At 46.9% G+C, this 19,843-nt stretch overlaps 2 protein-coding genes across 2 annotated transcripts in view; one reads left to right on the forward strand and one right to left on the reverse strand.

Annotated features, from left to right (window-relative positions):
- The window catches only part of GTF2E2 (general transcription factor IIE, polypeptide 2, beta 34kDa), a 94,835-nt gene extending 91,966 nt beyond the window's left edge, over nt 1–2,869 (forward strand). Inside the window, exon 8 of the mRNA XM_014537881.1 lies at nt 1,815–2,869. The gene's annotated coding sequence lies outside the window, so the exon portion shown is untranslated. The remainder of the gene's footprint in view (nt 1–1,814) is intronic.
- The window catches only part of RBPMS (RNA binding protein with multiple splicing), a 74,011-nt gene continuing 57,003 nt past the window's right edge, over nt 2,836–19,843 (reverse strand). The window contains exons 6-7 of the mRNA XM_014537885.1: nt 5,714–5,844; nt 2,836–3,071 (exon numbers count right to left, since the gene is read on the reverse strand). Coding sequence (XP_014393371.1) covers nt 2,940–3,071; nt 5,714–5,844 — 263 coding nt within the window. The 3' untranslated portion in view covers nt 2,836–2,939. The remainder of the gene's footprint in view (nt 3,072–5,713; nt 5,845–19,843) is intronic.

Consider the following 19,843-nt stretch of genomic DNA (forward strand, 5'->3'; position numbering starts at 1 on the left):
GGGGGGGGCGGCGGCGGAAGAGGGGGAGGCAACTGCAGGAAGAACAAGCCAGAAAGCTCAGGGAGGAAGGTGGCGACCTGCCGGCTTTCTCTAATCCGGCCTCTGATAGAAAAGCAAGATAAGGCAGCAGCTGGAAAGTTCAGGGCCAGCGGGTGTGAGTAAAGCAAAATACACCAACTGCTTGGTCTCTGGGATGTCGGCTGTTTCCTGCTCTTGATCCATTTCCTGCAGGAGAATTTTCTTCGGGCAGGAGCGTGGGGCCTGGCTGTGGGCAGACTCCCCCGCGGGACAAGTCCTCCTGTAGGTGCCACACTCAGCAGCAACCACGCTGCTGGCTGGGGGGCAGATGCCTCCTCGTCTTGCTCCGTCCCCGTCGTTCTCCCCACCTCTGGTCTTCCTCTGGCTGCAATCATGGGCCTCTGGAGCCCTGCTGGTGCCGTGGAGGTGTGCGGAGTGTCCTCGGTGCTGAACCAGCACAGCCTCGTGGTGTTGGGCCCAGGGTCCCTTTTCGTTGAAAGTCCGTATGCTCCCTCAAGGCTAACGTTACTCAGCCCTTAGATGAGCCAGGCACTCTTTCAAGAGTCTTGCCCAAGGGCTCCTCATTCTCACGGACGGGAACCCTGAGGCTAAGGCACCTGCTCAGTCAGGTCCCAGAGCTGACCAACTGCAGGGCCTGGGGCTGACAGGCAGCTCCACCACACGCAGCAGGGCACCGGGAAGGGCAGGGGCTCTGGGCTCCTACTGACTGGGAGCTGAGCTCACACTGCCTGGCCAACCTGCCCCGTCTCCTAGGGGAGTTAAGGCAAATGCCCCTTGATGACCAGACACTAGACAAAGCTGGCACCTTCAGGAGCACCGAAGGGTGCTTTCTCCTCGCAGTCTGACCTTCAGAGCTGCAAATTTAGACAGAAAGTAATGTCAGAGGATTCATAGTTTCATGCATGTCTGAACCACGGGAAGCCTCGAGTAGAATAGCCCCAGGCACCTCTGCGATCCTTCAGAGCTGTGGTCGTCGGACGGTGCCAAGCCCCGGGTGGCAAGAGGACCACATCCCTTTGGGAAAGCCAGGCCTTACGGACGAGGACACAGGTTCAGGGCTGACGCCATGTGATGCTCAGAAGTAAGGCTGGACCTCAGGACTCCTCCCTCACTTCTGGGAGGCTGTTGGCTGAAGTGCTGAACTCTCCTGGCTCCCAGGGACGGCTTTATGACAGGCCCCCTGCAGGACCAGCTGCCGTTACAGCACTGGATGCTGCCTCTGAACAGGAGGAGTCCTTCGTCTGCGAGTCCCACAGGTGCGGGGCAGTGGCGCAAAGCTGCCGGGCTGCCGGGCTGTGTGCTCACCTGAGGCCACTCACACCTGCCCTGCTCCCTGCCTCTCAAGACACTCCTTGCTCGTGGTCTCTGTGCTTAACTTACATCCCATCCCAAACCAGACGTTCTTGTGTCTTCTTTACCTCTGTATTCTCTACAGGGCACAGTTAGTGACAGAGAAGATGCTTAATAACATTTGTTGTTTTCAAAAAGTTTTAAAGGGCAGTGCTCAGAAGCCTGCAGTGCTGCCGAGTAAACGCTGGGACACGGCGTTGGTGGTGGGACACCCCCGTCAGGCCACCGCACGCCATGCCTGGGCCCTCTCTCCCTCACGATCTTGCCTCCCTATTTGCTGTGTCTCTTTTCCCATGGTCCATTTTTGTATTTATTTTGGATTTAACCTTTAAATTTTTCCAGTGTGTCACAAGGGATCTCCCAAGGGGCATGTCTTGCCCCTGGGAAGTCTGTGTTGTGATTTTAAAACCTTTGTTTACATGCAGGTGACGTGTCCGAGTCCAGGGCCATAGAGCAGCCTGTGAAATCTGCTACTGCTCAGGCACAGGGGCCCCTGGAGCACCAACAGGCACCAGCACCTGCTCTCGCAGCCCCTTACCTGCCACAGGTCTGGCCCAAGAGCATGCCCCTGGTCAAGGGTACATGGCATTGTTCTGGAATGTGGTGAGGACTGTGCTTTATTGACTTTCATGCTGCCCCATCAGCAACAAGACTAAGAACGAAATTGAACCCAGATGACAGGCTGAGATGTGTGACCACAAAGTGACAGGAGCAGCTGGACGTCCTCTGCAGAGTATCATGTTCCTGAACACCATGAATGAAGCCTCCCTCGCCTGTTCAATGACTCACAAAATATAGCTAATAAATTTCAAATACCAATGACCTTGAAAGTAAACAGGATGATCACGTCTAAAAATATTAATGATCTTCTCAGAAGTCAAATGTTTGCTGCACCAAGTAGTTTTTCATCTCAATAAAAATAAAGCAATACTGAGGCCTACAATCCTACCACCACATCCAATGATTCTTTAAGAACAGGATTTGATGTCAATTTAGAGATGGAGACACCAGACCATGAACTGAAGGTGCGCAGAACTAGATGTGTGATGCAACTCCTTTTCCATGACAACTCCCGTCTCCTGGGTCCTCCTCCTTCTGGACCAGGGTGGATAACCGGAAAACACACTGCTTGCTTCAAATAGGCTTCCACCAGCGACACACAGCATCCTGCTGAAGCCAGGTCTCCCGGTAGATGTGACCCCTGATGCTAGAACGAGATCTTCCAATACACAGCTCTTGGGGGTTTGGAGCCCGAGAAGATGGAAGCGGTGGCAGTGAGGCCCCAAATCTGGCTGCCTCACCCCCAGAGGCTCCGAGTCCTCCTCCCACAGAATGCACACTTAGAGTCATTGGACCCACTTCTCCCACAATCTCAGCCAGAGGTAACATCTTAGCTCCAAAATCCCATCATCATGAAAACAAAACGCTGCAGTCTACTTGAGATTGTTTTTGGTCTGATTAAAATTTTTATTGAATTTTCTCAAATGTTACCAAGAAATAGTTTTGTAAGGGGTGGGGTGGGGGGTGGGGGGGACTGCTAACAAGCGAATTCAGCCTGGGAGCTCCCTCTGCTGGTCTGCAGTAGGCTGATACGTTACAAACACATTCCCAGAGACAAATCTAATTTGCTGGAGAAGTGGACAAAAGACAGGTGTGTTGGGCTTTGCCTCAGGACAGAAACACTAGAAGAAAAAAAAAATCCATGTCTCAAAACAGAGCACAACATTGCTGAGAAAAGCAAAATAATTTAAAAGCTTCTCCAAAGACATGTAATAAGACCTCCAAAACAAAACGGAATTAGCAACTAAGGGGATGCTCCGTGTTGGTCTCTACCTCCAGGTAATAACAACTCTCTTAGGCCCTTTGGTGAAGCTTAAGTTCTGATTCCCTTGACTTTGCCTCCAAGTCTCTTCGTATAGGCTTCTTATCTACTTAGAAGAGAGAGATCCAAGGAGTCACTGGAGTGAGGCTTTTTCAAAATTCCATCAGTGAGTGAGTCTGGTGAGCCAGCACGGTGGCATGGAAAGAGCCAGGCCGGGAGTCAGGTGACCTGGCTCTCGTCATGGCAGAGCCACTCGTGATTTGGGGTAACTCTCTCCTCTTCTCCGGTCTGTTTCCTCATCTGTAAAATGGTCAGACCAGGTGATCTGTAAAGCCTCTGCCATTTTGTTCTATGATGCTCGTATTGGACAAAGACATTTAAATGACCGTATCTGTCCATGAGTCTTTAGGATACAGAACCCACGCTCGCACTGGGAATGACTCGGAACAAGAAGTGGGCTGAGCACAAGGACCTCTCTGGTACCAGATGAGAGTTCCACCACCTCTAGGGCCGATGTGGCAGAGCCAAGGGGAGTCCAGGTTGGGAGGGTCTCCAGATCAAGGAAGAACTCACAGGGAAGGTGCCGCCCTGGGCAATATATCCCATGAAGTCAAAGGGTTGAGTCCATCTAATTTTGGCGCTTCCTCTCCCATCCTTTCTCACAATGGCCTGGGCTTTCTAATCTCTTATGGCTCTTGAGCGCCTTTCCTCACCATATCTCCAGGTACTATTTTTCATTTCATCTGTTATATGAATGAAGGAAGGGCAAATTACCCAGATGCCTTGGCCGAAAGCCACTATTCTCAGTCCTTTCTGGCCACTGTCAATCCCTGCTTGTCCAGAGCAATGGTGAAAAGCTTTGGTGCTTATTAACCAAAGCCATGGATATTCAGATGAGCACGTGAACTTGGCACTATTTTATGGTATTTATTAACACTTGCCTCAATTGTAAACTGATCCATATTCTAGGCAATCTAGCAAGAGGAAGAGGAGAGGAGACACATTCGCAGATGGTAGGGTGGGGTGCATGGGCCCAAACAGAGGGGGCACTTTCCCCGTCATCTACAAGTGATCTCCAAGCCCACTCTGAGCAGGATGATGACTCAGCAGAAGATACCCACAGGCTTGTGTTCTACCCCTCCTTCCTCTACCTGCCATCTCCAGGTGACCAAGCACAGACATGGACAAAAGGTGGAAAAAGCAGCGGAAAGCACAGCTAATCTAGAAAAGGGGAATTAGTCTCAGAATAATCTTGTTACTTTATTTTCCGGACCAAGTGCCACCTGCGTTTTTCTTCACTACTTTCTGCCTCCTCCTGCCAGCACAGAGAGTAGCCACTGCCTAGGCTCCCAGGCTGTCTCTCAGCTCGCCTGCACGAGGCCTGGGAAGCCGGTTGTCAGCGCACGCAGGAAGCATTTAGAGCTTAGCGAAAGAATGGAAGGACAGTCAGCCGACAGCACGCCTGGCCCCACGCCCTGTGGGAACCTTCGCTGGGACTGTTGTAGGGTCTTACACAATACGGTGAGTTCTGTACAACACAGAAGGCTTCAGTCTGAAGGAAGAGTACTCTGGGAAGCTGTTTATTTCATCCAGCCTTGGAAATAAACACTAAGCAAAACAGACAAACAAAAACCCCACCTGTCCAAGCCAACACGTCTTAAAAAACCAGGCTTTCCTGCTTTTAGAGGAGTTACACACGCAGTAGACAAGTGAAACCTTGACTCTCCTATCTTTCTTGCTACTGATCATCACCATGAATCGTAATACTGATTATTGCTTGCACTAAAAGCAAAGCTTTTCTTTCCAAGGGGAGAGAAAGGGTTGGTAGGTAGACAGTAATCTTTGTGAAGAAACAAGGGAATTTATAAATCTCAGGCTATTCTTAACTTTAAAAAAAAAAAGCTGGTCAGAATAAAGGCCTCTACTTTGACCTGCAATTACATTCTAGACACTATTTTGTACCTTCTTTTCTTCAGGATTTCCTGATAATGGGAAAAAGAAACCCTTAATTTCTTCTGTAACATATTCCTGGAAGCTCCCAACTTCCCCTTTGGTCCCTAGCTGTCAGAGAACACGAGAGAAAAATCTCCCAGAATGCATAAACACACGCAGACACGTAACTCCTATGATAAGCGCACACCTCCCCTACGGCCCTTCCACACGACAAGGCACACACACACCTATGCTCTAGTGACACCTCTAGCTGGCTGGAAGCTGGGGAGGTCACCTGGGCCCAGTCCCTCGTGGGTGACATGAGGGTGAGATCATTAAGGAAGAGAGAGGTGTTGTTTGGGCAAACATCAGGCAGTGGGTGATATCATTGCTGTCAGATGGTCCTCGTAAGTCCTGGAGGAGTGTCAGCTTGATTTAGAGGGGATCAGTAGTCTCTCGAAGGTGGATCTGTTAGCTGGTAGGTGTTAGTTGTATGGTGTGCTCTGGGAACCAGGTTTGAAAGGACTGGTGGAGGAGTGAGTGAAGTCGTGGCCGATGGGTATAAATTACCTGGGCATGCAGTGAAGCGGGATAGGTGAAAGCAGGAGGAGGTAGAGCAGGCGCTAACTCCGCTGGGTACAGAGGGTACGGGGCCCACACTTCAGGGCTACTGGGGTAAAGTGCAGGCACTGTGAGCTCATCTGCAAGAAAAGAATAAGGGGAGAGTTAGTGGTTACCAAACAGCCGGTTTCAAATCAGAACAAAACACCCAGTAACCCAGAGCCCCAATCCATGTCAGAAGTCAAATGACTCTCATTCTTTTAATAACCTGCTGGCTTTGGCCTGCGAACTCTAAGCCAGGGAACGGGAAACACAATGAGAGAAAGCAAATCGCATCGGCTGCGGGTGCCTGCTGAGAGGCCGGCAGGCTCTGCCTGGGGCACTCTGATGTCTTTCCAACCAGAGCTGGGGGACCCGGAGCCGTGGGGATTTCCTGTATAAACAGTGCATGTGGTCCTCTCAGGGAAGGAGGAAGAAAAAGAACCAGTAGGAGATATCTCTTGAAAACCACTGAGAGCCTTTGGGAGAACAACGGCTTCCTGGCACGACCCCAAAAGCCTGGAAGAACTGAAGGACTTGTCTGCTTATCAGTATAATTAATAGACAAATGAATTACGTTCATCAAGCATTTCACATTTGGCGCTTAGAAGCGCAGGACCAGATGTTGTACCTACACAGCGTACAAGTTGTTAAAAATTCAGAAAATGGAAGTGGAAAGCCTCGAGTATTTTGATTAAAGCTAAGCTCCACAAAGATGCAAATATGAACATTCACAAATGCTGTTTACACCAACTATATTTATTTTCTAGGGAAAAAAAGTGAATCAAGCTGCAACTGACTGGTCTAAACGATCCTCATGCAGCTCTGATTCCACTAGGGTCAAGCTGCAGTTTTCCAGACTGAAGGGCAAGTGCCTGGGCCTCAGAATGCACTGGGCAGCAATCCATTAAAGTAACAGCAAACACCCGGGCAAAGGCAGAAGGAACATCAGTCAATAGTTATGAATCTGGACCCTGTGAAGCAGCAACCTCAACATGCGCTTTTACCACCTGTCAAATCTGAACTCAAGTAGGTCAAGGATGCTGCCCAGACCTGCTCAGGGACTCAGGGAAAGGTGGCTGATAAAGCCATCAGTGACCCATCGTTCAGGACTTTCCAGGCCTACAGTGCATGTGATCCAAGGAGAAGAGTCCCACCATCTCAGAGACCACCCAGCCTGCTCATCCCAGGTCTCCCTCATCCTCGTCATCCCCCAAACTCTGGCTCTGAGCAGGCTTTTCAGTCTGGGAAGGGGCTAGCAACAAAACTGCTTGCTGAGTGTGAGTGAGGTGGGAACTGCTCTATGGAGCCACCAGAAAGCAGCTGAGTGTGTGGGTGCACGTGCACCTGGTGGGTGGGGGGTGGGCAAGGCTTTCCACAGCCAGCCACATGGCAAGGGCTTCTGCCAGGATGATGGAGCCCAGAGCTGATTGATGACTGTCCATTCAGAGGGCAGCTTGGGGATCCCAACACTCTGTGCTCTATAAGGGGGCCGGCCGGCTGGCTTCCCCACTTCCTCTACCTGATGCCCTCCTCAGGCTTGGTGATGGGAACACAATTGCCTGTGTCCAGGCTGGAGAGCCTAGGCCCAGAGAGTGGATTGATTGTTATTACTGAGGGAGGCAAACTAGCGTCACAGCCGCTTTAAAATGATCAGGTGGATACCACCAGTCCTAGGGTGTAGGTGTGTATAGTTCCTGTAAGGAAATTCCTCAAAAGAGGCGGTTTGAGGGAATGCTACCAGACCTCATTTCCTGTTGCGAGGAGACCATCTGATTTCCATTGGAGCCGCTCCTGTGGGAGTCCCGCTCGTGGAAGCTCAGTGCTGCTAGAACCAATGCCTGAACTGGAACAACCATTCTCAGGAACAACGTGCTATTATTGTTGGTACTTCAGCTACCATGCTATTTTAAGATATTTGGAGTCTTTCTGAAAAGTCAAGAGAGTCTCAAGCCCTGCACACTCAGTTTCTCAGCCATGCTCTCAGCCCCGCTGGGACAGCAGGAGTGACCACCACCAAAGGGGCTGTGCTGGGCCGGGACCAGCCCAATGCGGGTTTTTGCCTGATCAATGGGTGCTTCCTTTAGAGGGTTTTAAAACAAATGTCTTTTAAGACATCTGATCCTAAAGAGAGAACTAACGGAGATGAGGGGAGTCAGCGTTTCAGGCTCAGCCTGACTGATGGAGTTGATGATTGCCGGACACTGGCATTTTCATCCTAAAGCATCACCACCCACTGGGTTTCTACTGATGCTCAGAGACGATTCACTGAATAACATTTGCACAAAACCTAGCCCAGCAGAATGGGGATTTGGAGGCAAACCCAAAGCTGCTGAGTAATGGGATAGTCAGGTAGTGAAGCAGAGGCCTAAGAGATTAGGGTGAACTCACATATGGTAAATCTTTTGATATATCCTGCCATGTCTCCCTTCTCTTGTGAAGGAAGCACAAGGAGTGACTGTAAATGTCCAGAGACAAGTAGCACACAGGGGGGTGGTCAGGAGGAGGATGTGCTCAAAATGAGTCAATGGAGATGTATGAGCTGAGCTGGTGACCACTGGGAGAGGAGAGGAGTGAGGATAATTCCTAACAAGTTTTCAAGAATCTGAGTCTTACTCAAGTCTGCACCCCAGGGCCAGCTCTGAGACTGGCATGTAGTGTGTAATACTGCTTGTTTATTGAATAGTATCCAGTGGAAAATCATAAAAAGTTGTTTAAAGATATACCACTGCTTTCTTTGTTAAAGGAACTTCAAAAATATCCATAGGAACTAGATCACTATATCTAAAACTTCCCAATCCTTGCAGTCTCTCTCTCTCTCTCTCTCTCTCTCTCTCACACACACACACACACACACAAGAGCAAAACGAGGCTCAACTCAGAGCAACAGAGCAAAGCAGTAATTTTCAAAGTTAAAAATAAAAGCCACAGAAACTTTTTCTCGAACTAATTTTCCCAGAACCCCTTTTAAATAAAAGTACTTGGTAGTGGAGGGAGACTGAAGGACCTCAACCCCTGTGACAGTCCCCGAGGTAGCAGGTTCCAGAGAACACCCTCTGAAAGCTGCTCTGACAGCAGCTCTCACCCAGGGACGAGTTTTTAAAGTAAGCTCCTCTTCAAAAACCTTTGAGGTCTGCGCTCATTCCTGCCGCCCCTGGGACCCTGTCTGGGAGGGAGGGGCATAAGCAGCCAGCGCAGGGGAAAGACATAAAGGAGGATGAAACAACTGGGATTGGAACAAACAGGTCTCCTGCCTGACATGGACTCAGAGCCCGAAGGCCCTCGCAGCCCATGGAGACCTCGAGTGAGCTTTTATGGCCTCACAAAGTTCAGAAAAATCTGACCCAGGAAATAAATATAACAGGTAAAATAACATAAAAAGGTTGGAGCTATTTCCTTCCTCCTCCACACTCCCAAGCCCTAACCATACCGTCCTGCCTGCACTCCAGCACCACAATGCACTTGACAGTGGTCGGGGACCAGCAGCAGCCCCGGGAGCCTGGTAGAAATGACACTCCTGGTTCCACCCAGACCCACTGAATCAGAAAGTCTGCTCTTCAAGGGATTCTGAATAATACTTTAGCTTGGGAAGCCATCACTGTAAGTTATTTATCTGACTTTTCTTATTGTATTATTAGCTGCTTGAGCAAACTGTTATACATTTGCTTTCAAAAAGCTTAGTTTAGTACCTGTTGAATGAATGAATAGAACACTGCAGGAGAGAAAATGCAAAGGAAAGCAATAATCCTGGACTTGTTTTGTGAGAGAAGCTAGCTGGAGGGTTAGAACAGACCCAGCCGTACACCCTTTGCTTGGCTCAGAGCCACTGTGACAGAGCAACAGAGGACACTGGGACAGCCCGACAAGGTCTGGATTGCACCTCCAGGAAGCAGCCCTCATGGACACCTACATTTCAGTATGAGGCTGAGGACTCTGAAAACCTATTCCTCCCCTTTGATGAAAGAGGGCAGTAGCTGAATGAGCTTTCTGCACGTGTACATTCTTTCTGGTTGCTAATGTGGTCTTGAGAAAATTCTCATGTCTGGAGAAAGGTTTTCCACAGCAGGAGCCCGTCATGTGGGTACCCAACTGAAGGAGTAGCAGCAGCAGGGAGCAACCTGGATCGGGGGGTTTCACCTTCCTTACTCACTGCCCATCCTGCTCAAACTTTATATAATGGGGAGGCTGCCCTGGCTCAATTTGGTTGAAGTGTTGTCCCATACACCAAAACATTGCAGGTTTGATTCCTGGTCCAGGCACATATTCAGGTTGTGGGTTAGGTCCTGGGTCAGGGCCCACACAAGAGGCAATGATGTTTCTCTGTCACGTCAATGTCCTGTCCCTCCCCTCCCTTCCCTCCTTCTTAAAAAAAAAAAAAAAAGGAATGGGAAGGCTAAAAAAAGAAGAGAAGGTTTGCTTCCCTGGCCCCACTGTGATGAAATGGGGTTCAGGGAGGGGATAAGATTGAGAGGAATGTTGACTACCCTACTACAAGGAGAGCCGGGCCCCAGGGAGCCAAAAGAGATCAGCAAGCCAGGGCTTTCCCCTTGCACCAGATCCAGCTATATTCTTTCTCCTTGTGCACCTGAGGATAATGTTACTGAGGGCTCACAATATACAACGAATAGGCTTTTCTCTTAGCATAAACATATGCAACCAAAGGAGCTCACACTGGATTCAGACAAACAAGAACTAAAACTTCCCCACCCCCAATCCTTTTGAAAGAAAGAAGTGCAGTCTTGAGGAAGGTTTAAACCTAGGAGCTCATGAAGGTCATCTAGTTTGCCTTTTACTTTAGATGAGGAAACAAAAGTGCAAAAGGTGAAACACCAGTTGAAGATCACACTGAAACAGATAAAGATGAAGGACTCTCAGAAACAGTGGGAAAAGTCCACTCTTAGTGGACTTCATCTGAGTGTAGTTGAGAACACAAGGTCCAAGAACTTCAAATCAATCCTGTATTTCCTCTGCTCATTGGATACTTCTACTTGGAAATATTGCACAGCAATCTCATGGTCAACATGTCTGAAACTAAACACACTCCCTCCAGTGGCCTGTCCTCCTTGGTTCCAGATTTCAGCCAAAGACGCCACTCAATTGCCTACGCCAGAGACTTGGTGGTCACCCGATTCTCCCTCAAATTCAATCCTTCACCAAGGTCCTAGTTAATCTATCTCCTCATCCACTTGATCTTCTCCCCCACTGGACTACTGAAAAGGCCTCCTGATACTACACTGGCCACTACACTGCAGCCAGGACAACTTTTAAAATACACAATTCAGTAATGTCACTCTTCCCCTTAAAACCTTTCTGGGATTTCTTTGCTTGTTGGATGGTGCCTGAACTCCACATATCACAGCCTAGAAAACCCCACAGGACCTGGCTTGCCCGTCTTTCCAGCCCCGCTCTCACCCGGTTCTCCGTCAAGTTCTAGGTCATTTTCATACCTGGTCCTCTCCCACTTTTAGGCCTTGAACACACACTTGTTCCCTCTGCCTAGGGTGTCTTCTCCCCTTCTTTCACTTGGCTTAACTCTTACTCATTCTTCAAAGGACTCCCCCCCCACCCCCGCCCCGCCACACACTTGGGTGGTGGAGGGGAAGCACCTTCTCTGTTCTACTGTACCTGCACCTCCCACTCACAGCAGCAGCCTCCAGGATTTAACTTCTTATTCTTTGCTCACCCCAGTGCCTAGCACAGTGTATCAGAAAATAGCAAGAAATCACCCATTTGTTCTTCTTGATAAAATGAATGGAGGAAAAAAAATATGCTTCCATCTTGCCCTTCAGAGGAGGAAATGATAAAACTGTAGGTTAATTCAATTCTGTGCGGGAGAGAAATATGCACAGAAAGAGCAAGAACATGAGACATGTAGATGCTATTCTTAAATAAGATTACATTCCTACCCTGGTTTAATAACGCCTTATATCTGCACACATTTTTATACATAGCCAAGAATTCGCACATTCATTGTCATTCAGGAACCTCATTAAAAGCTCTGGGGACTTGGCAGCAATGGGTTCTCATGTTAACAATGAGAAAACACTCTCTCCAAGGTCTCAGCTAACTTGCAGTGTCTGAACTGGGACCAGAACCCAAGGCTCAGGCTCCTTCCCGTGCACCATCCCTCCCTCCCTGCAGTGGGGATGCCCCATCACTGGAGGTGGTGGCCAGCTCCAGGAGCACAGGTGGTCTTCGTGTCTAGCTTTTGTACTCAATGTACTAGAATAAACCCAGGGACAGAGTCCTACAGGGCAGCTTGCCTGACAGATGCAGAATACGGCCAGAAAAAAACAGCAATCAACACGGAAAGCTCATACAGGATGACAAATTCCATTTTTTATGGGGAAAAATAAATTTTGAAATAAGAAAAATAAATCAAGGATTCCGTTAAACCATCAGCTCCCACTCACATACCTCAGCAAGTAGTCGATTTGTGTCTGTTAGGAGCCATTCGAGACCTATTTTGGGACCGACCATTAGGGCATGCTCTTCTGGTGTTACAGCTAAGAATGTACATGGGCCATGCCCAGCTTTGCGGCCCAGCACAGTGCGCTGGCTTCTGCAGTGTGTTAAACAGCGTCCTCCCAAAATTCACATTTACCTAGAACCTCAGAATGTAACCTTTTTGAAAAAAAGGAATTTTGCAGGTGTAGTTATTTAAATATCTCGAGATGAAATCATTCTGGATTTAGGATGGGCCTAGAGCAGTGGTTCTCAACCTTGGCTGCACATTAGGATCACCTGGGAGTCTTTTTAAAATCCTGATTTCTGGGCTGCATCCTCCGGAAATTCTGTTTCTTTGTTACTAATGTTGTGGCCTCACCCCATAACAAAGAAACAGAATTTCCGGAGGACAAGGCCCCAGAAATCAGGATTTTAAAAAGATTCCCAGGTGATCCTAATGTGCAGCCAAGGTTGAGAACCACTGGCCTAGAGAGAGGCATGAGATAGTTTCTCCCTCAGAGCCTCCAAAAATAAATACTGCTTGACAACTCGATTTCAGACTTCTGGCTTCCTAAACTGCGAGAGAATAGATTTTTGTTGTTTTCAGCCACCGAGTTGGTGGTAATTTGCTGGAAAACTACAGTTCCTATAGATTCTATGGCATAGAAGGTCACACACCTCCGCTGGTTCCCCAAGAAGATAAGTATAGAGGAAGATGCAAAAACTTTGGCAAAAAATTCAAAGGACATGTTCAGCACCAACTAGCACAAATTACAACTGGAATTTTTGTGTTCTGCACAGAAAACCAATAGTGCTAAGTGCTGGAGACACTAGCAGAATTAAGTCTGTGCTTAACCCTACTCTACGTCTACCCGCTCATTATCACATTGTTGGCCACTTCTAATGTTTCAATTATTAATTCTATTTAGGATAACTCATAAATCTACAGCTTTGATTTCTCCTCCAATGTAGATATCCTAAATTCATCAAACTCAACTCACCTAAAAGTAAATTCACTGTTACTCATAAACTAATTCCTCTTCTTACCTCCCCAAATTTCCCATACCCAAACAACTGCCAAGTCCTAATAACATTAAAGATGGCAAAGATACTGATAATAATGATACTCATAGCAGTAATATGGTAGCTAATGTTTACTGAGCACACTTTATCTGTGTGCCATACACTGTGCCAGAGCTCCCTGTGGGAGGTGCTAACATTAGCCCCTTACATTATGATGAAGCAGAGGCACAGAGATTCAGTAACTAACCCAATGACTCAGAGCAAGTGATGAAACCAGGGTGTGAGTCAAAGTCAGATTAGTCCGGAACCTGCACACTTCACTTCGCTTCTCCTGATTACGTTTCCTCTGTGCCTTTCTCTCTATCTTTTCCTTTCAACCCCTACTTCTTGCCACCCAAATGCAGGTTCTCACCTGGACTGCTTTAACAGTCTCTAAACTTTTGAACTGGCTTCCTAATAACTTCTACTCTCTTCCCTCCAATTTTTCTCTCATAACACATATTCCTGGAGCAACTCCTTAAGCTTACTGCAGGAAAGGCCAACTCAGACCCACAAAACAAGTATGCCAAGGAAATTCCAAAACCACGTTGGTCCTGATTCAACTGGCCAGAGTCCCCGCCCCTCCAGTAAGTGATTTTCTGCCTTGCCTCTGAGTAGTCACCGCAGCCGTTTCATGTCCATAGTTTTAAAGGACTTGATCTGAGAGCTGAAGGGAACCCAGAGCATAAGCAGGAAGAAAACGATTCCTTAGTGACTACTGTTATCTACTCTTATTTGTCACAACAGGACATTTTCATTCCTCTTCCTTCCCAAGACCAGCAACTGCAGGGTTGAGGATTCACCACAGCTTCCCCAAGTAATTTCCTTCCCTGACATGAGCAACTGAGTTCTGAAGTATTTGCCAGCCTCTCTGAGAGCTTGGAGTTCCTAATGACTGCAGTCAATGGTGGATGTTTAACAGGAGCTAAAGTTCCAGAAAGCAATGGTTTTGTATCAGACAACATAAAAACATTTGCCCAGCTCCATTGTGCTAGAGACCCTGGTAAGCTTCATGAGGGTAGGACACTATTCAGTGGCATTCACTAATGTGCCCTTTCACAGTGTCTGGCACAAAATAGGCACTCAATAAATACGCCCTGAGTGAAAATACTGTCCCTTTTGCATAACACACCCTCACCTCTTCTTTTTTTTTTTAAAGTCCAGAACTGTAGTGCCCATTAAAGTGTTTCTTCTGCCTGTTTTGTGCCTAAACAGCCTTTTCCATCTCTGGTAGATAACTGAAACTATAAAGGGATTTCAGTATTGTACATCAGAGTGGCTGAGTGGCTCGTCTATAGGACTGTTCTCCTGTCAATGGTAATATAAGGATACTTATACAGTGCATACTCTATGCAAACTACTTCACAACTGTAACCCATTTATTCTCCAAAACATCCTTATAAGGCAGGGACTGTTATTGCCTCCTCATCACAAATGGAAGACGCTAAGGGTTTGGAGACAGTAAGTGGCAGGTCCAAGGCCACGCAGCTAGGAGGAGTGAAGCCATGATCTATATATATATAAAGAGCCAGGGTCCATAATGTCTAAAATGACAGAACAGACGACTTAACACCAGAAGTCAGTTCTGCAATGACTGCCGCACTGTGGGCGCCACAGCGACCCAGCACTGACTGCCGAGGGAGCTGCAGATCAGGCCCGGAGAGAGAAGCAAGGTCTGATCTGCAGCGAAGCAGGGTCTGATCTGCAGCCTCCATGGCAGCTGTTGATCAGCCTTTGCCTCTTTTTCTCTCCAGGCCGTGCCAGCAGCTGAGGGGACCGCTGATTAGCCCTACCTCTCTGATCAGGCCTGGGTGAACTGCAAAGAGACAATGGCTGCCTAGGAGGTGGAGCTTTTGATGCTGACTGGCATAGAAACCGACCAATCAGAACCAAATATGGGTGAACTGAGAGGAGCCAATGGCTGCCTAGGAGGTGGAGCTTTTGACACTAACTGGCATAGAAACCGACCAATCAGAACCAAATATGGGTGAACTGAGAGGAGCCAATGGCTGCCTAGGAGGTGGAGCTTTTGACACTAACTGGCATAGAAACCGACCAATCAGAACCAAATATGGGTGAACTGAGAGGAGCCAATGGCTGCCTAGGAGGTGGAGCTTTTGACACTAACTGGCATAGAAACCGACCAATCAGAACCAAATATGGGCGGTAGGGGAGGGCAGTTGGAGGCGAGATCAGGCCAGCAGGGGAGGGCCATTGGGGGTGATCAGGCAGGCAGAAGTAGTTAGGGGCGATCAGGTCGGCAGGGGAGGGCAGTTAGGGGCGATCAGGCAGGCAGAGGGGTTAGGGGCAATCAGGCAGGCAGGCAGGTGAGCGGTTAGGAGCCAGCGGTCCCAGATTTCGAGAGGGATGTTCAACTGCCAGTTTAGGCCCGATCCCTGTGGGTCTCCAAGGGGTCCCCAATTGGAGAGGGTGCAGGCTGGGCTGAGGGAACCCTTCCCTCCCGTGCACTAATTTCGTGCATGGGGCCACTAGTTTGAATATAAGCAGTGTGGCCCCAGAATTCATGCTTTCTCTCTCTCTTGATTTGAGAGAAACAGAGAGACTCAGAGAGAGAAACACTGACTTGTTGTTCCACTTATTTATGCATTCACTAGTTGATTCTTGTATGGGCCACGACTGGGAATCTAACCCACAAACTTGGCATATTGGGAAGACACTCTAACCACTAAGCTACCCAACCAGGGTAGAGTTCATGCTCTTAAACCACTGTGTTAAGATGGTACTTTTGTCTAGCCAAAGCTTAACTTCCAAACCAAGTTAGAAAAGATGGGACACTGCCTTCAAATAACAAAACAAATACTGTTTTAGGGTGGATGAATAACACAAGAAGCTATTTTGAAAACATGACAATTCTGATCTGCTTTTCCAGGCCATGATGATATATAATTATTACTTAAATTTACTTTTAAAATTTGTAATAAAAAGAAGAGCATATCCATAAGGTAGATTTGGACACAAGTTTTACAGGAACTAGTTGGGAGACATACTATGTGCATATGAGCACTGAATAAAGGAGAGAAGCATGAGAAACTGCAGGTTTGGACAAGAGATGATAGGTGAGAAACGTCAACAACTTGTGCTTTACTGGAATACTGGAGGGAGTAGAAAGGAAGACACAAAATAATGAGGACATCTATGCCTCATGGCACTGTGGTGGCCATCGCTTGAAATAACATTTTAAAAGTGACCCGAATGCCTGATGACGATCATCACCACCGTCAAAAAGAAATTCGTACTCAGTATCGGCTGTTTTAGTACCACAATGCTGATGGATATAGCGAAGGCTGCCAGACATTTCTCTGTGCTGGGGTGTTTTAATATCTCTTTTAGGAAGGTTAGAAACCAATCCTTTAAATATGAAAAGTCTCATACTGCCAATTACCGTGAGCTATGAAAAACCTGTAAGAACAAGGCCATCAGCAGACCTAGAACTTTTGGTCCACAAGCATACAGAAACTCAGAAACATGCCCTTCTTTCCCATCTCCTCCAAATTCTCCTTCCTTGATTGGGTCAGTTTTATAATTTGGTGGCTTCAGATTAAATCTTGAGTACAAAGCAAACTCCACTTCCAGGTACATTTGCTGCTGTCTAAGGCTGCTTTCCTTCACCCGCAAGTCACCACTGAAGGACAATCCCACCGGCACACTCTATGATGGAACTGAATAAAGTGTTTTCTGAGAGTGCTGAACCATGAGGCCACAAGATGGATGAAGTAACTGGGCAGTCTCCGGGCAAAAATAACAAAAAGAGACTAAGCTAGTTCTTAAAGTTAAATGCAGCTCAGGGCCAGCATGCACAAATAGATCCCACAGTATCTAAAAATGTCAATTTAGTCAGGATTATTTTCTCTCAAATTTATCACAACCCTGTTAATGTCTTAAGTGCCTACTGTGGAGCAGATGCTGGATGAATACCATCATCTTTTATTTCTCCAGCCCAAACTGGGGGCAGTGATGCTGAGCCACAGAAGGGCCTCATTATCTACAAACTTGAAAGGTAAATCCTCTTTAATTAAATGTATCTTGATGATCTGGGGTGGGGTAGGGGGAAGAATTTGAAAATGAAAGTCCTTATTCGTCTCCTGAAAGTGGGCTATTAGGAAGATGTGATTTGTCATCTGGAAAGGGAGTCAGCAAATGATCACTGAAAAGGAAATGGACAAGAGGTGAACAAATGACCTTGTGTGAGTATTACACATGAGGTACGTCCAGAAATGTGGTGAAAAGTGACTCAGTAAGTGTCACCTGAAAGTTAAGCCAGTGTTTCTCCTTTTTAAGTCTTTTAGTTGTAAATGTGCCAGCTGTGCAAACTTGGACAATTTACCTAATTTCTCTGAGCCTCAGTTTCCTCAGATACAAATACAGACCATCACATACGTTAATTATAAAAAGTAAATGAGAATTTGAGATGCACATAGTAAGTGCATAGTATCACGGTGTTAGCTAACAGCAATGAACACTGCCGTAGGAAAGACGCTGAGGACACGATCTGGGGTGTGAATGATGTTGCCTGTACTATAGAAGCTCTCTCTGATTACAAGAACATTCCTCGGTTCATTAAACTGTCTGGGCTGTACCTGCTTGGAGGCAGTGGCAGGGAGTGGTGCTCTGGAATGTGTGCCCCTTCTCATGCTTAACGGTTTCTTCCTCATTCTTTTGTGCCCCATTCTGCTTGTTCAGCTCTTTTTACTGGGAACAAATTGATGATGGCTCTAAGATAAAGCTTTGGTGACTACATGGTGTGTACTTTTTTATTTTTAAAACAACAACATGCTCTTTTGGGAGAAGGCTTCCTTTAAAAGAAGTCTCACTACCCTTCGGCTTCTCAAGGGGAATCTGATCTGCTCAGAGGTCCACTTAACCTTGCGAATAAAACTGGCCCAGGACCTTTGGAAACTCCAATCTCCACTCCACCAGCTGCAGACCCCAAGTTACAATAGCAGCTCCAGGTGTCGCTGTGTCCAAGCCTCCTGACTGGCCATACTTTATTTCCTTTATTCCATCTCTGTGCCTCATAAAATCAGAAAGATTTAACCACAGAATTTGATAACAACCATAACAAAGGGCCTAGATCTTCACTGTGCAGGAGGTTAATAGTCATGTTGTTGACTTTCCAGTAAGATAAACAGTGAAAACTTGGCAAGTACTAATGTATACACCACCACCACATCTCCTCATTCCTGATGATAATACACTTACTCTTGGGATGTGAGTGACAGGAAGAGGTCACTTGAGGGAACAGGGCACCCTAACCTGGTCAGAAGCACTGAAATACCAAAAGAACTGGGTTAGGCTGCTTCTTCATTTGGGGAAATAATAAGCAATTGTAACTCATGAGGCTCTGGGGTCTGTACTGAATAGATTACCTGCAAACCCTAAAACGCTGCCTTTTGGTATAAGTTTTTTTCCAGTTGTAGTCTGATATGCATCACTAGGGAAATCTGAGTGAGAGGGTCAGCAGGAAGCTGGCTGGCTCTGGCATGACTTCTGAGCCTTGCTGGGCCATCTACACAGGAACCTAGGAGTTTGTGGGGGTGCTTCACCTCCCAGAGCCAGTTACTACAATGTTTTAGAGGAGAAAGGGCATGCCCAAGCCATCCCAATGCTGCAAGATCCCTCACAAATCTGGAACTGGCATTATGAAGATGGTTATATGAGTTTGCTTTTTTGTAAAACACACACACACACACACACACACACACACACACACCCCAATTGAGGAGGACCTTAATGTTCTTACCTAGAGGCTAGGTAACTATAAGAGGGCATATCGTAGTTACTGAAAATGACTATGTGTGAGAGCTATGTTTACAAATATGGAAAAATGTTAACACTCATTGAAAAAGAAAACAGTTTGCAGGACAACATGTATTGTATAATCCCACGAATACACACACATGTACATGCTTTGCATGAGGAATCGCCACAATGCTTTGGTAGGGAGCCGTGAGTTTGAGCCACTCATGAGTTATGTGACGGGGGTAAGTTAGTAACTTCACAATTTTAATTTTACCAAATTAAAAAGACCAAATTGCCCTAGCTTGTTTGGCTCAGTGGATAGAGCGTTGGCCTGCGGACTGAAGGGTCCTGAGTTCGATTCAGGTGAAGGGCACATGCCCAGGTTGCAGGCTTGATCCCCAGTAGGGAGCGTGCAGGAGGCAGCTGATCAATGATTCTCTGTCATCATTGATGTTTCTATCTCTATCTCCCTCCTCCTTCCTCTCTGAAATTAATAAAAATATATATATTTTTAAAAGGCCACGTTTCCTAATCTGAAAACTGTTGAAGAGGAAGAAGGGGAAGAGGAGGAAGAGAACATCTGTTCTCATAGGGGGTCATGAGAATTAAATGGGATAAGTAAAGGATTTAGAAAACTCCCAGTGACATAACATATATTTTTAAATGTTATTGTGATTATCTCTGGATAAAAGATTTCACATACTCTTTTTTTTGCTCATTATGTTTTATGAATTTTTTACCATGGCCATGTATTATTCCTTCAGTTTTTTTTTTTTTAAATATATTTTATTGATTTTTTACAGAGAGGAAGGGAGAGGGATAGAGAGTCAT

The sequence above is a fragment of the Myotis brandtii genome, unplaced genomic scaffold (assembly GCF_000412655.1).
Source record: "Myotis brandtii unplaced genomic scaffold, ASM41265v1 scaffold185, whole genome shotgun sequence".
Taxonomy (NCBI): Eukaryota; Metazoa; Chordata; class Mammalia; order Chiroptera; family Vespertilionidae; genus Myotis; species Myotis brandtii.